A 14,939-nucleotide genomic window follows, 5' to 3' on the forward strand; every position below is an offset into this window, starting at 1 on the left:
TCCATGGAGAAGCATCATTTGGTATGTAGAATGTGGAATGAATTGAGGGAGTCGTCGAGTCCATGGTTGAGACATGCACCGTTATTTATCTTGTTAGTTCAGGTCCATGACAAGGTGAGTATGGACAGGGAGAATGTGACACCAAGTACATACCTAGTATTCTGTGATGGCTAATGAATGTTAGAATGATAGAGATTCATGAGCAATGTAATTCTGGAAAATTCTCAGGAGCAAAAACATAGGATGCAAACGACTGGAGGGATTCGCATGCGAGAAACCCATAGTTGCTCAGAACAGGCCATGATGCGGCCTCGACCGCAAATTTTGCGAGAACATCCCCACTATTAACGTCGATAAGGTTACGTGTATACTCGTCGAATTAGTTGATCAAGTTATGATCTGATGTCTCTTCAGAGAACCTACACGCTAGTAGATACTTCGGTACGCAGTAAAACCTCGGTAAATTTTGAAGTACGTCATCCATATTTTCATTTCTTTTGAAACTGCTACGTATGCAATAAGTCCAGCGATTCCATACAACTGTTTCCTACGGAACCTTGTCTTTGCCAAGTTTGTGAATGGGAAAAGGGGTCGCCGGTGTGACAAGCGACCCACTTTTGCCAAGGACTCACCCCCCTTTTTCATAGCTTACATAATATGTGATACCATTCATACTGAAGTACATATAGTCGGCTAGAATTGAACAACGGCATATAAAACATCGTTTTACGTTCAAAGCTATAGTGAATTCTAATCACGTTATTTGTGCGGCACTAAAAATGCCATGAAGGATTATCCTCATAATTACATATCCTCATGAAAGCGTGCATTGGTTCAACAATGCTGTATATCAAACATAGGCATTAGCTTGTAATATGGCCAGTATATACATAAGAAATATGAGGCATAGACTTTTCCAGTGTTTCTATATGCTGATTGTGCAGCTTACTCAATTCTTGGCATCTCATCTTTAATGCTCATTACAACTAACAGGGAATATTCATACCAAGCAGCCATGATGGGATGCAAGTCCGCCTCTTTGCACATATCGTTTCTACGCACTAGAGTGACGACACCTTGAATAGGTAAACATTCTGCTGAGTCTTTGTTCGTTGAATCTGGTCCACTTATATCCCCACACCTTTGGTAGTTGGGTAGTTAGGTGGAGAAATTAGCCTATGGAGCCTAATCACTTGCGAGCGATAGATTACGCATGTTGGACCAGCCAACACCTTGTGAGATAATGTTTGTGGTCACCTTATATGTTGCTTGGAGGTGATTACGTATTCGAAGATATGTCTAGTCTTGGGAATAGCTTTCTGCCTAGGTATCTATAGCACCGAACACTTATTCGATTATTTTTTCGACCTTTTAATCGTCTAAGTTCCTCAAAGCCTCCTTTCCCTGGGATCCATGCCTTTAGACGGACCAAAGATCCCAGGTAAGTCGGAATTTCATACGTGCGTACTTGGCCATTTTGATGATGTCGTGGAAGATAATGTTGTTTCTTAGTTATTACTTAAATCGTCGATAAAAAATGGGAGTGTAAAAGAAAAGAGGTGGATTTCTACTTAGGTAACCCATGACGGGCAAAAGAGGCCCTATGAGGGTCAAATAACAACCCGACTTATAGCTGGAAAATTCTTGCAAGTTGAAGGAGGTCAAGTTGAAGCTCCTCTTTGGGCAGTTTGGGTAACCCCTGTCCACAAAAGCCACATCTCAGTCATTTGACACCCATATCCTTCACCACAGAGCCAGGGCACATCGAGGTATCAGATTTACCGTAAGGTTTGTGGACTCCAGCTTTATTCTTATACAGGATAATCTCAAAGACATTGTCTTCTAATACAATCCCCATTCAGTGCTTATGTGACTGAATCATGCTTAGTTCCCTTTGTTCTTGAGGCGCATTGTTAATCCATTGTCCAATCCGTTTTATCTATACAAGAACTAAGGGCTCGCAATTGTGACAATAAGGTATCTTAGCGTCTTCGAAGCTTGGCCTTCCTTGACTCGACGTAGTATTTAACCCCTGGCCCACCGTTCAATATTCGCGTAACCGCTGAGATGGCAGTACCTTTGTGGAGAAGACCGGACAACCGTTATTATAGAACGACTCAATACGAAGGCACGCATCAGCAACATTCAACCCATATACCCCCCGGACTACACGAAGGTGATAAATATAGCGGAAGTATAAATTACCCACCTCCCGGGCTCATTCGCGCAACAATGCCCATGTGTATAAGTACTAGTGAGTTCATCAAAGAACGAAAGGGCCAGCCCCAGGTTCTGGATAACTCTAGGATATCTATGTTCAGCGATTTTGCCCAGCATTTCGATACAGGGTTCGATATGTACGGGAACCATATCATGTGCGATCTTACATGCGGGATATGCTGTGAGAGTAAGCTCGAGATGCCTCAATGTGTCTCCCCACCGCGGACGCCCGACGAGAACGCTAGGACAGAGCCTTTATGTGTTCTTCCGTGTGGGCATTTCTTTGGGGCTTATTGTATGGACGCTTGGATATCAACATGTCGGGATGAAGACAGGTGCTCCGACTGCCCCTTATGTCGATTCCCTCTACATTATGAATATTGTGGCCATGAGATAAGGATGAGGCATTATGACCCGCGCTTCCGGCGTGAAGGTCAACTTCCCCTAACATTATCAGAAGGCGGTTGTATGCCTGCTTACTGTAAATGGTGTCGGGTCAGCTATGTCAAGGATTTGGCAGATCGAATGGCAGAGGCAGTATATCCTAAAGAGGTCCCTGAAAGCGCTTTTATTAACCCGGCGAGGATAGGATCTAGCGAATTTAAAGATATGCGATCCCTCATCCGAGCGGATCTGCTTGATGCATTTTATCGTGGGGAAGAAGCTTTCGATCACTGGTGAGGAGCGACAATTTTGGTAAGTTAGTCAATGACTAAATATGGTTAGGAATGTTGAAGGAGTCAGTTAAGACATGACCCTACTTTATTCTATCGACACCACCTACTTGGAAAGAACTCGATAGTCTTTAGGTAGGTACAGAACCCTTTATGATTTGATATTCCAAAGGAGATCATTTCTAAGTAGGTACTCTACATCACAGTCACGCCAGACACATTCACTCTATTACAGACACAAGTCTAGGACCAGGAGGTTATTTGGATTTTAATATCAACCAATTATACATAATTAGCCTGTTTAAATTTGTTTCAATTAAATAAAATTATTTTACATTCGATCTCCAATGGCCCCTAATTACCAACATGGGAAATTGACTTTCGACATATTAATAGACTCCTGCCAAAACTCAACGAGAAATTACCCAAATCCGCCTCATTCTCGAAACCTAGAGCCTAGCTTCGCATACTCACTGCTTCTTCATCGACTCTATAATGCCACGAGCACCAGCAAATTCAAGCTGCTCCATAGTCTCCTGCCATAACTTATCCGCAGCCTCCCTGCCTTCAGGAGTGTAAAGGAATGAATTATACCTAACCAAGTGAAGAAGTCATATTAGCAAAAAGTTCACTCGAAAAAGAAAAAAAAAGAGGGGGGGTAGGTAACTATCATAGTGATCACTCACGGCGAAATCTTCCAACTCATGATAAACGACCCATGCGACTCCTTCCCCTTAACCAAAGCCGCGTCCAAGTACGTCGAAGCGCCATCGCTTACGTTCCTCGCAGCCGCAGCGGCGAAAAGGGCCATTACGGGCTTGACAAAGACACTCACGTCGCGGCTTAACTGAGTACCCTTGACGAAGCCTGGACAGACCAGGTTCACGACCACGTCGTCCGCGGAGACGTAGTCGACGAGCTTGTAGGCCCACATGTGCGCGAGCACCTTGGAGGCGTTGTACTGCTTGTCGCTGTAAGCGGGGAACAGCTTAGGGTCGTCGAGGGCTTCGAAGAGGGATTTGTGGCCCTTGGGCGTCGGCAGTGGCGCGGTCAGCGCCAGCGCCGCGTTGATGATTGTCAGCCGTCCTGGCGTGCCGGTAGGGGACTTGCTCTTGAGGATAGGGAGCAGAAGGATGGCGAGCAGTACCGTGGACAAGTAGTTGACCTGGACGATCTCCTCGTGGCCCGTGTCAGGCACAGCGTTATACGTGAGTTTCATCAAGCCGGCGTTGAGGATGACGATGTCGAGACGGGACAGTTGGCTTTCCACGCGCAGGACGAAATCTTGGATGGAGTCGTACCGGCTCATATCCACCAGCATGACCTCGATGGTGGCTTTCGGGAATTGGGCTCGAAGCTTGGCGGCGGCGGCTTCTCCTTTTGCGCTACTTCGTACCGCGATGATCAGGTGTGATAGACGGAGCTCTAGCATTTGCTTAGCGGCTTCAAATCCCAGACCTGTGTTAGATCCCGTGATGATTGCCACTTTTCCGGTGAGGTCAGTTGTCTTTGGTGGTCTTTCAGGTTTGGTACAGAATTGGTTCTTCACGAAGATGTTAGGGAAGAATGGGATATTCCATGGTGGTAAATCCTTAGATGAGGCCATCGTGAATAAGGGGTGTGATACGGGCTGTAATTTCACTATGGTGTTTTGTAAATTAGGTACCTAGCCAGGAGTGCGAAATCGAAGACGATGTTTATATTGCATTCAATTGGTATCATACGAAAATTCGAAACTCTATGCATTATATAGAAAAATATCACCTCGGAAACGATATTTCTAAGTTCTCCCATCCACACAAGTGATTCTATGATATTCCGACTTAATAACATATTCGTGGTAGTTTACACTATAATTCTAGGGACAAGTACATGGATGTGAACTATACAAGGGTTGCCCTTCTAATCCTGTCCAATCAGAGCTTGCTGCAGTCTCAAAATAGCATACGCCCTATTTGGCCATCGACACTATACCCAAAGAGGCAAATGATGTCTGCATGAGATGGACCTCACGGAGTTAAGCGTCACTCAAACGACAAGTGCTGAGGACTACGTAAAGCCTAAGTACCTAGACTAGAAGCCTATTTGAGCCGTCACTTAAGTGTGCATTGGCTTCCTCTACTCATGTACAGATTGATTTCCTTTCCTGGCTATTAATGTTGATTATTTCTTTGCGACATCACGTTCATCTAGGCAGACAACCTTGAAGCTAAACTCCGATTCGGGACGAAGATCTATCCCGAGCTATGGTGTACGACGCACACGGTAGCCTGCATAAACTTCGCAAACTGCACCCGGCTCACGGAAGACAAACGGCCGCAATTGCGTAATAATTGAGCCGACTTGTCGGGTTAAGAAGTTTGCTATTCCGAATTCTTGACCGTCAAGTTCGACGACATGGCGCCGTCCGCCAAAAGCTCAGGTGAGAGGCACGCGACTAGCATTATGCGTATGCATGTATAGTGTACTTGAAACTCACATTCTGTATCAAGTAGAGGCTATGCCTTTCATAATATCAACAGGGACAAAGGAACGTGACCCTGAATCGCGGAAGTTGATTAGGAGTCATGTTATGAAGGGCAGGAACCGCGGAAGAATCTTGCGCCCTAAGTATAAGAATACCGTAGAGCTAGAAGTAGTAGTGGATACAAATGAGAATATCCAAAATTTGGACAGCGAGGGTTCCTGGAGCTTAGTAGTTCCGGAATATCCCACTATCATTCCTCAAAGGGTTGGTTCAGATATATCGCTCATACGGTTCGCGGACAAAATAGACAAGCCTACGATTGGTATCATCATCGAGTGTAAGTGGCTACAACCCCTACCAAGTATTTCATGCCTCTTGCCCCTATTCCTGGTTAGTCAACGAATGCTTAATCCGACCTCATCCCATTTAGTCTCTACCATCGCGAAGAAAGCCCTTTTTCCTCTAGAGTCATGCATCAACTTCGGCCCCAAAACACGAGCATGGATGGAAGATCTCACGGTGGACGCCGCGTACCTCCACGCCATGGCTTTCTCGGCACAGGGCTACTTCGACCTGCGGTGCGGCCGCGTGCCCTCGAATAGCAGCTCATTAATGGACCCTCACGTCGTCAAGACGCTCAGGCTCCTGCGTGAAAGTCTCGAAATGGTAGATCGCGGCGACATGACAGAGCTCCCGTCAAGAACCGCTGCGATCGTGCTATGTCTGGCGTTCCACGCGCATATGACGGGCGACTTCCGCGCAGCGAGACACCACATCGTTGGGCTGCGCGGGATCGTTGACTTAGCCGGGGGCCTCGTCGCTCTGAAGGATAACACGAAGGTTATGGTAGAGATACTAAGGTGCGACATCGGCATGGCCTTACACAGCGGCACCCAACCCCTTTTCTTCTCGGACCTCGCGCGGGAACCCTACTGGCCATACCCGGACTTCTCCGAATACGCAAGCGATCCAGCTTGGCCCCTGCTCGGCAACGTAAAAGACGAACCATTCCTCGGGCTCCTCGACGCCGACATAGCTACCGCATGGCGAGTAACCAAACGATTCACCATGCTGGTGAACTACGCCGCCGAGACGCAGAACAAGCTTCCCAAGGAATACCTGCTCGACACCATGGCCTCCGTGACCTACCGGCTCTTGCACAAGTCCTCGCTTTTCCCGCGGAGCTCCCTCAACGAGGCCATGCGTCTAGGCATACTAGTCTTCGGCTCCGGCATCTTTCTCCAGTGGGCCGGCGTGCAGCTGCCGTACACGCATTTCCCAGCCGCATATCGGGACTGCCTCGTCAATCTGAATCTCAAATCCTTAGATCTTGCTCTTAGCACCTTTACCCCGGCCGTAGGCGATGACGGTAGCAGCAGCACTAGTAGCGGTGTTGACAGCCCGCCACCATTATGGTCATCGCAACTTCTTCTCTGGCTTCTTACCATCGGTCACGTATCCGTGTTCGATTCCACTGACAGTGACACGTGGTTGAAGCCGTGGCTGCGTGTCAACCTAGACCTGTGCGGCATACGGACCTGGTCTGCGATGCGCGACGTGCTGAGCTCCTTTATCTGGGTCGGGATTGTGCACGATATGCCTGGCAAGTCCCTGTTCAATTCGACCATGTCCACCAGTTCGCATTCGTGATTCGATTGGCGGAAGGCCCCGAGGTTAATATATTTATCATAAACGGATATTGAAGAAGGGTCGGCGACGTTTGGATTGAGCATAGTGTCTAAGATAGAATATATGTTCGCAATCTGAAAGAAGAATCAGACAAGACGTCTGGCAGCTTTGCCTCTTTCGATTTTAGTCGAATCTGGCTCAAATCGGGCTTTAATAGGTGAGAAGAGTGATTATAAGAATTGGATAAGAATTAAAAAGCTAGTCGGAAGAGACCGTGGTGTGCTATTATACTAAGTTAACTTGTTAGGTAACTGTATGATAAATACTTACCGTAGGCATCAAGAGAATATAGCTCCAAGTTCGGCCAGCGCCGTACGCTTCGATAACCCTAAGTCATAAATCTCACCCCATATAATAAACAAAACATAGATAGTATCGATGACGCTGTAGAAGCTTTTATTTAGCACGCTATATTTTTCTTTCCGTAAGTTATATATAATCCTGACATCCCGAACTCCTTCATTGTGGCTCTTACAGAGTATATGTAAGAACAAATGCGGTAACAAACTTCACACGCTCTTATATGCAAGCCGTTCATCATATCGATACCAAACTGCTCTATCATGCAACAAGCGAGGCGAAGCGCAAACTGGGTATCAGTCTTGTATGATCGGTGGATTGAAATATCAATCTTGTCCCATCAATAACAAGACGAGAAATCGCATATATTGTCGTCTTATTCATAGACAACAGAATTCTCTCGCTTCTTGGCAACTAGCGCTCGTATCTTGGCAACGGTTCGTGGCCCGAAGCTTGATTCGAAGGCCCGGCAATATCATGGTAAGGATCTGGAGCCCCGTAGTCATGGTGGTCATTAAGCACTGGGGCTGTCGGCTCTGAGACCCCTGTGTGGCCTAAGGAAGGTGCTGATGGGCCTTCGTCATCATAATCCTCCGGGACCTCTGGCGGAGCGCTAGCCTCCTGGAGCAGCCGTTGCCGCTCAAGTTCCTGTTTGTCATCGGCATGAGACCTTGGAGGACCAGTTGGCGTCAGGTCTGCGAATGTGGGCGCCGATGGCCCTTCTCCAGCATCCTCTTCTAGTACCGGTAGTGAAACATGGCCGTTTGAAGGGTGAGCAGCATTTGTCGGAACGACGGAAATATCAGTTGATGCGGATAGTTGCGAAGGGCCAGCTCCTGATTCAGACGGTAGCTGGGGAGGTTGGCTAGGTAATAACCTCTGTTCTGCCTGACGTACACGCTCCTTCTCTGAGAACCCATTCTCATTGGGCAACTCTGGCGGTGGTATATAAACAGGAGCGTGGCCCTCTCGATCTTGAAAGTCGTAATACGAGGTCTGGGGGGATGCACCTGGCGGAAAATAGCTCTGGGGTGACGGCTCAAGCTGTCCAGGAGCATAGTCCCCGTGATAGTTCTCGTCGTCATACTCGTTCTGCCAAGTGTAATTCAATTCGTCGCTCTCAACGTGAGCATCCTCTGTCGGTGGTTCGACTGTTAGCGCCGGACGTATGACAGACTTGCCTTGGGACCGAGTGGAGTCCATAGTCCCTACAACAACCTCGAACGATACTGATATGACTCCTTTCTCGCGTCGTAAGTGGTCAGTGTCGACTATTGTACCGTTCCAATTAGCGAGTCGCTTTATATCGTATGCCCCTACTGTTGAAGCGGGGTTTCCACCCGGAACTCCCAGCGAGCCCATCCGACTTGTTTGTTGAGAACTCCCGGATGATTGGCCGGCAAGTTTCCCTCCCAGATCAAGGATGACCTCAACGTGGTACTTGAAACTGATTAGACCTCCTGGAACATTTTTGATACTTGGAAACACATCCTCCGGAACTCTGATAGATGTCGTTATATTTGCCGTGAGAGTAGCAGGATCGATGATTAATGGCGCAACGGCTTGTGAAAGGTCCTTTCGAAAAACACTACAAGAGCCTGCAGATGATAGTGACAGCCCTCCAAGGCCGGTCCTTGATCGTGGATAATAATCCTCGCGCTCTAGCCGCTTCGCCTCCTCTTCAGATAAATCTGTCGTAAATAACGATATCGGTGGGGAATAATCAACACGACCTTGCCGATAGAGCGTGACAATGACGCCATGCATACTTTTCATACGACGATTATGTTCGACCCTAATCTTCACTGGTAGTATATCCCCAGGAAGACAGCCACCTTTTAGCAATTCAACCGTAGCATTGATCTCCCTTTCATCGCTCCCCGACACCCTACTTGCGGCAACGGATTCACCGCTGGCATCAGCACCCCTAACACTATTAGTACCGCTGTTGTTGCTTAAAGCACTCTCGCCACTAATTTCGCTTTGTAAGTCGCCCGGGATCAAATCGCTTCGCAATGGACTCCTGGGTAGATGACTTCCACTTGGCCCAACTGCCGCGATCTCGCCGAGACTTGCGCTACTTCCATTTGAATTCTCATTCACCCTCGTTGAGTCCAAGTCCGACGCTGCCTCCTGGATCTCTGCCGATAGTGAACCGTGCTTGACCGTTGATACGACTGTCGGTACTGGTTTCTTTTTCTTTTTAGGCCGTCTACGTAACGTCTGCATGCACACCTTTCGTTCGCGCGGGGGGACGAGCAGCCCTATATCCACCTTCTCAACAAGTGCTACTTTTGTCTCGCAGCTAGAAGTCGCAGCTATGGAAGTCGGCCGCGTCAAGGTGGCAGTAATCATATAGGATATCGTTCCCCTCTCAAACTATAGAAACTTATTATCAGTATGAATCGCTGGCGGGAGATTGTCACACTAGGCACACGGGCCATACATCAATACTGCTCGGGAGCCCCTTTGAGGGAAAAATGAGGTCGAACTCGAATTCGAATCGCGTAGGCTTCAGCCTCCCTTCACCACACAGAACTTGTTCGTCCTGGAAGAGAGAAGCAAGTCCATTGCCAAAATACCTGACATTCCGGTTTTTATCGTGGGATATTACAGCGGGATTAACGGGGGCACTGAGCTGCGCACCAGCACCAGCATGTTTGTAGACGCGAACGAATCCGTGTAAAGCGACGGTTAAGTGTGTTATGCGAATAGGTTTAACAACGGAAAGAATGACGTGGCCTCTGACATGATCGCCAGCAGAATATTGTCGGTGAGGTTCCTGGAGGCGAATATGAAAATCGGCAAGGTTGCGTGTTCGAGAGCGAAGGGGGGACGTAAGACGCGAGAAAAAGGAGGGTTTAGATGGCGAGTCGTCGAGCGACAAGTTGTGCGATTTGTCGGCGTCGGAACCCATCTATTCGATTTATCTCAATTGACAACGGGGTGAGTGCCAGGCATGACACCACACGAAACCCGTCATCAACTTTCCGATCGACCGTTACGAGATGGGCAAATGAGAGCAAAAGGGCGAGGGATCACGCGGGGGTGGGATGCGAACGGTTCGGGAATCCGCGTGATTCAGGAGGTATTAGTAGGAAAAGCCGTTGCAACGGTCGGGCCGCAATCGGCGGCAGAACAACGGTGAGGTATAGAAACCCCAATAGGAGTCCCACGGTGTCGTATGACTACCCAAAAATCGGTTACGGTAGGGAGAGGAAGGGATAAAAAGTCTCAAAATAGACTCGTTAGAATTGGCTTTCGGGAGGGTTCACCAAGATCTTGGGTGTTGCATGTGCCAAGCTGTGGGAGAGGCTTGGTAAAAGAAGGACTTGGGTTTAGGAGCGATTGCCAAGAGATGGTCCTCTTCCTCTTTATTATTATTAATAGGTAGCGTCGGGGACTTGTTGCAGTAGCTTAGCCCGGGTCTAAAAATGATAGTCCGAAACTTAACTGTGATTGATTGATTCCAGGTTGGTTTGATGTTTTAACATTTAGGTAGGCGTGGGTATGGAAAGCCCAACGGTAAGGAACGACCCCAACGTTTAATATCTCTCTAACGGCTAACCTAATAATGCTTTATGTAAGCATTGTACGTGACTGGTGACTGCCTGTGGTACCTAAGACCCTAGGACGCAGAACGAGTTCCGGGAATTATCCCCCTCGAAACTCAATTGTATGGGGCACGCTAGCGCATTCTGAAGTAGGCACATGTATCGATCCATGGGAACATGGGGGGAGCATCTTGTGTCACGAATCGACGGGTACTTGCAGGCACATATGTAGGTAAGTCTTCTCGCGTCCAAGATCTTGGTATTGCTTGAGTCGACATCGTTCCTCGTTACATGTGTACGCGACATGTGTACGCCTCGAGGCACTACCTATCTAGACACCCTTCGACGTTGTTCGGATAGTGAATTGCTGCGCACAAGAATCAGCCACTCTCGGCGTCGAGCTAGCTACCCATGTAATCCTGTATCATCAGGTTCTACGTAGCTGCTAGCGCGTACTGTGCTTCCTCCACGAATGCATAACGCTCGAAATGAAACGTTTTCACCGAAGAAAAGAGGTATCCTTCTGCAATTGGGTGACATCGGATGAGCACTGGTGCTTCGGTTTCGAAATACTTCTCGCTGCACTACCGGCAACTAATGGCAACTAGTAATAGTAATAGTAATTGGCGAGCCCAATCATAGGATAGCACAAAGTGCGAGCTACATACCTAGTACTCAAATGAGAGACGCGCACTCGGTAACATCAAGGGAGAAATGATCTCCTGTAGTTGGTTGCCTATCCGATTACGTATGAAATCGCCTAGATATCATATGGAAAGGTCTCAGAATGTGCCACCCGGCCACGGACGTGCTTCGGTGGCGTTGGAAGATAAGAAGCTGGATTCGGTACATAAGCCGCGTAAGAACGTGAAGGCACAGCAACCAAGCAACTTGGCCATGCTCGCTTCTACCAACCGGAAGATAAAGCTTCAAGAATCATACTCGAGATCTGCCTCCAGCGCATGCTTCCACTGATACCAAATGTACGCGCGTAGTAAAATTTGACGTCGTGTAGTTCCATTCTCTGTACCTCCTCCAACCGGCCAGGATCACCGTGTCCGCGCATGCTACTAATATTGTCGAAACTCGTCACAGCGTTTCAGACACCAATGGCACTCCATCTTGAGATCGAAAATCTGGTAATAACCCGGGCTATGCTTCAACCCCAATATTATCTCATTTCGGCCAATCCATAACAGAAAGAGATAAAAGAGAGGAAAATGAGTGCTTAATTGCGGACTCATACAACTGCCGTACATACCTGGGCAGATTTACTCGGTCTAAACTTACCTAACTTTAAGAGCTCAAGCGGAAATGTCGGCGGGTTCAGCAACAAGCTTTCTTATCCAGATAGGGCTTAGTCTTTCGGCAGCTAGCCGAAAAGTATTGATCCGTGCATGACTAGGGTCCCCTTAGCCCCTTAGCTCCCCCGTAAACGTCGCCGAGTTCTAGACCCCGGAAAGTTAATTGTCAATTACACCAGGAACATGGTATTTCAACATATTTTGGCGTTGGCGTTGTGCTACATTATGTGTACCTATGTTCTTTCGTGGGAAAACTTGGGATTACCTAATAAAGTGATTGTCAGCTTAAAAGATGAAGCAAATTCTCACAGTCACTTAAAAATATGCTGGTACTCGGCCATATTCGCCACGTGACATCTAACACCACGACAAACCTCCTTTCGGTCTCGGCGACTACCCCCTTTTAGTGACTCAAGAGAACTAGGAAGCATACGATGGCTGTAAGAGTATTCCAGAAGCAGGTCTCACATCGAGATGCGATCTTATGAAAGATTTGCGGTACGTAATCGATTTGGTCAAGTTGGAGAAACGCTTCCCGGCTTTCCCGCGAGTGGTAACCCATGCCTAAGGGCTAAAATCAAACCTGCCATTTAAGCAAGGCATTGTTTGTTATAAACTTCAGGGATGCTCGACACTTTGAAATAGATACGAGTCCACAGCCAATCGCTAATCGTCACTGTTGTATGTGTTACATCAAATTTTCATACACGCTTACAAACCTCCAAGATCTCTATTCTTGTCAACCTATGTGACGCCACAACGGTTTACGTTTCTAATGTGTCCTTCCCCGCTCCCGCTCTAACGATCACCTGAGGAGACTCAGCCTCGTTCAACGGTTGTGTCCCTTTCAGTAAGAACGGAAGCTTCTACGGCGGGGTTTCCCGCATAGACAATCTACGTCCCAAAGTTATCCCAGCAGCTATCAAGACGGCCGATCATAATGCGAGTGAAATATTCAAAGAGAACCGCTTGCAATATCATAATAGGAAAAAGCCAAGTACTTCATTATTGCCATCAAGAGAGACGTGATTATTCCATAAGTTTGTACAATTTGATCAAACACTCATATTCCAAATCCCCCTGGCCAGGGCTTTCTTGCCGCATTGCCGGCTGTAGAACACCACCAATAGGTGTTCTATTAGGTTTATAGGCTGCAAGGGTGACAGCTACGTTAGTGCCAGGTATGACATTCATGCAGGCTACGAAAACTCATTTCCATCACCCCAAAGGCTTGTAACAGGTTCCCTTGCCTATGGTTATGACCAGTCAACACCTCGCCAGACGTCAGATCTTAGCCCATTCAATGCTATGTGATTTCTATCCTCAAGCTCTGTTCTACCATATGAGCAACGCAGCTAGGGAACTTCGGATCTTGATCACATTTGCTTGGTACCTTTTTACCAAACTCTGTCCGGGTCCTACCAACATATATAACCCTCCGAGACAATAGATTAGAAAAAGAACAAAGCCAAGACGATAAGTAAAACATACTAAAAATCGGCTCCTACGAAAATCACAACGACAACTAGCGTTTCACACTGGCGATTCTTGTGTACTATTGTGAAATGTACCCTTTTCTACCGCTATTTGAATTTCTCTGAATGATGCATTCCGAGAAACATTTCCCACAGCCTCCATTAACTATCGGTCGATACCTAAGTACCTATCCAAGATAAAATGAGAGTTTTAGGTAATTAGGCATTGCTATAATTTGCCTACTTGATTACAACTCTCAAAAGTCGGACAGGTTCGTATTGCATAGTGCTCGGGTTTAGGGCAATTTGAAGGATTACATGGATGTTTTTGAGGCAAAAGGTGCCTTAGACCAACACACCAGGCAGGCTGATTAATTTAAAGCTTAAAGGATGAAGAGGGAAGCGAAAAAGAAGCTTAATGTTAACACTTAGTACTATGTTACAATATAATTGCCATTTTACTTTATCGACCGGAGCTAGTCGCCAGTTCACGGCCTAGACGTGTTGATGAAGCCATTCTTATAGGTAGAAATTTCGTTTTTGTTTGAAAAAAAAAAGAGTTTACTAGAACGAATGGGTTTTCCATAACCTTTCGGTCAACCCTGGGGATAATACTTATAGAATTCTCAAACATCACTTACTTAACTAGTATGAGTTAGGGTTTCCGAGTAGACTCAACATCATTATCATTATAGACGATTAAAACTTTTAGTTGTACAGTTATTACTTGGATACCCAGAGAGATTTACTGACTAACCTGTAACCTAAAAGTGCCCAATTCAGGGGCTCAGGGGTAAGTGAGATAGAAAAATCTCACATATGAAGCTGGTAGGCGTCACAGACTGGCCATATCATCTGTAATAAGATCGCAAGTGATCCGACCTGTAGATTCTCGTCTTTTGGTGGTCTGGCTCAATTGACAGGTGGGATCACCAAGCATAGGGCTCAGTCCCTACGTCCTGACAATAAGATGTTTATTTAACAGGAGCCCAAGACCTTATTTGATCTTTAATATAACCAGTAAACTGGGTATGCCATGCCGTGTTCCCCTCTTCTTATTTTTGAAGAAAAGGGAAAGAGGAATAGCCACTGAAGTAAGCTACCGAGTAAACATTGGTTTGGAATTTCTCATTACAACAATTATTCCTTCCGCGGCCAAGCTTTAATCGCAATTGCGTAATATTAGATGTAAACAAATAAGATAAATAAAAGTGAGATTAAGGTAGGTTAATTATGGTTTGTCTTTAGTATTGCAA

General features: G+C 46.8%; 3 protein-coding genes across 3 annotated transcripts; 1 reads left to right on the forward strand and 2 right to left on the reverse strand.

Moving 5' to 3' along the window:
- Window positions 1-3,364: 3,364 nt before the first annotated feature.
- On the reverse strand, window positions 3,365-4,500 carry F4807DRAFT_460322 (NAD(P)-binding protein; the record flags this gene model as incomplete). The annotated part of the gene is made up of 2 exons (XM_048001511.1): window positions 3,365-3,488; window positions 3,581-4,500. The coding sequence occupies 2 exons, from the start codon at window positions 4,498-4,500 to the stop codon at window positions 3,365-3,367; spliced, it is 1,044 nt and encodes a 347-aa protein (XP_047854555.1).
- A 791-nt stretch (window positions 4,501-5,291) lies between these two features.
- On the forward strand, window positions 5,292-7,011 carry F4807DRAFT_460323 (uncharacterized protein; the record flags this gene model as incomplete). Its single annotated transcript, XM_048001512.1, has 3 exons — window positions 5,292-5,316; window positions 5,390-5,698; window positions 5,792-7,011. The coding sequence occupies 3 exons, from the start codon at window positions 5,292-5,294 to the stop codon at window positions 7,009-7,011; spliced, it is 1,554 nt and encodes a 517-aa protein (XP_047854556.1).
- A 309-nt stretch (window positions 7,012-7,320) lies between these two features.
- Window positions 7,321-10,848, reverse strand: F4807DRAFT_425451 (uncharacterized protein). Its single transcript, XM_047997965.1, has 2 exons — window positions 9,797-10,848; window positions 7,321-9,729 (listed from the first exon to the last, which is right to left on the reverse strand). Exons 1-2 carry the CDS (start codon window positions 10,265-10,267, stop codon window positions 7,765-7,767), a joined length of 2,436 nt encoding a protein of 811 aa, XP_047854557.1. The 5' UTR covers window positions 10,268-10,848; the 3' UTR covers window positions 7,321-7,764.
- Between the last annotated feature and the right edge of the window lie 4,091 nt (window positions 10,849-14,939).

Source organism: Annulohypoxylon truncatum (genome assembly GCF_022578515.1).
Source record: "Annulohypoxylon truncatum strain CBS 140777 unplaced genomic scaffold F4807scaffold_15, whole genome shotgun sequence".
Taxonomy (NCBI): Eukaryota; Fungi; Ascomycota; class Sordariomycetes; order Xylariales; family Hypoxylaceae; genus Annulohypoxylon; species Annulohypoxylon truncatum.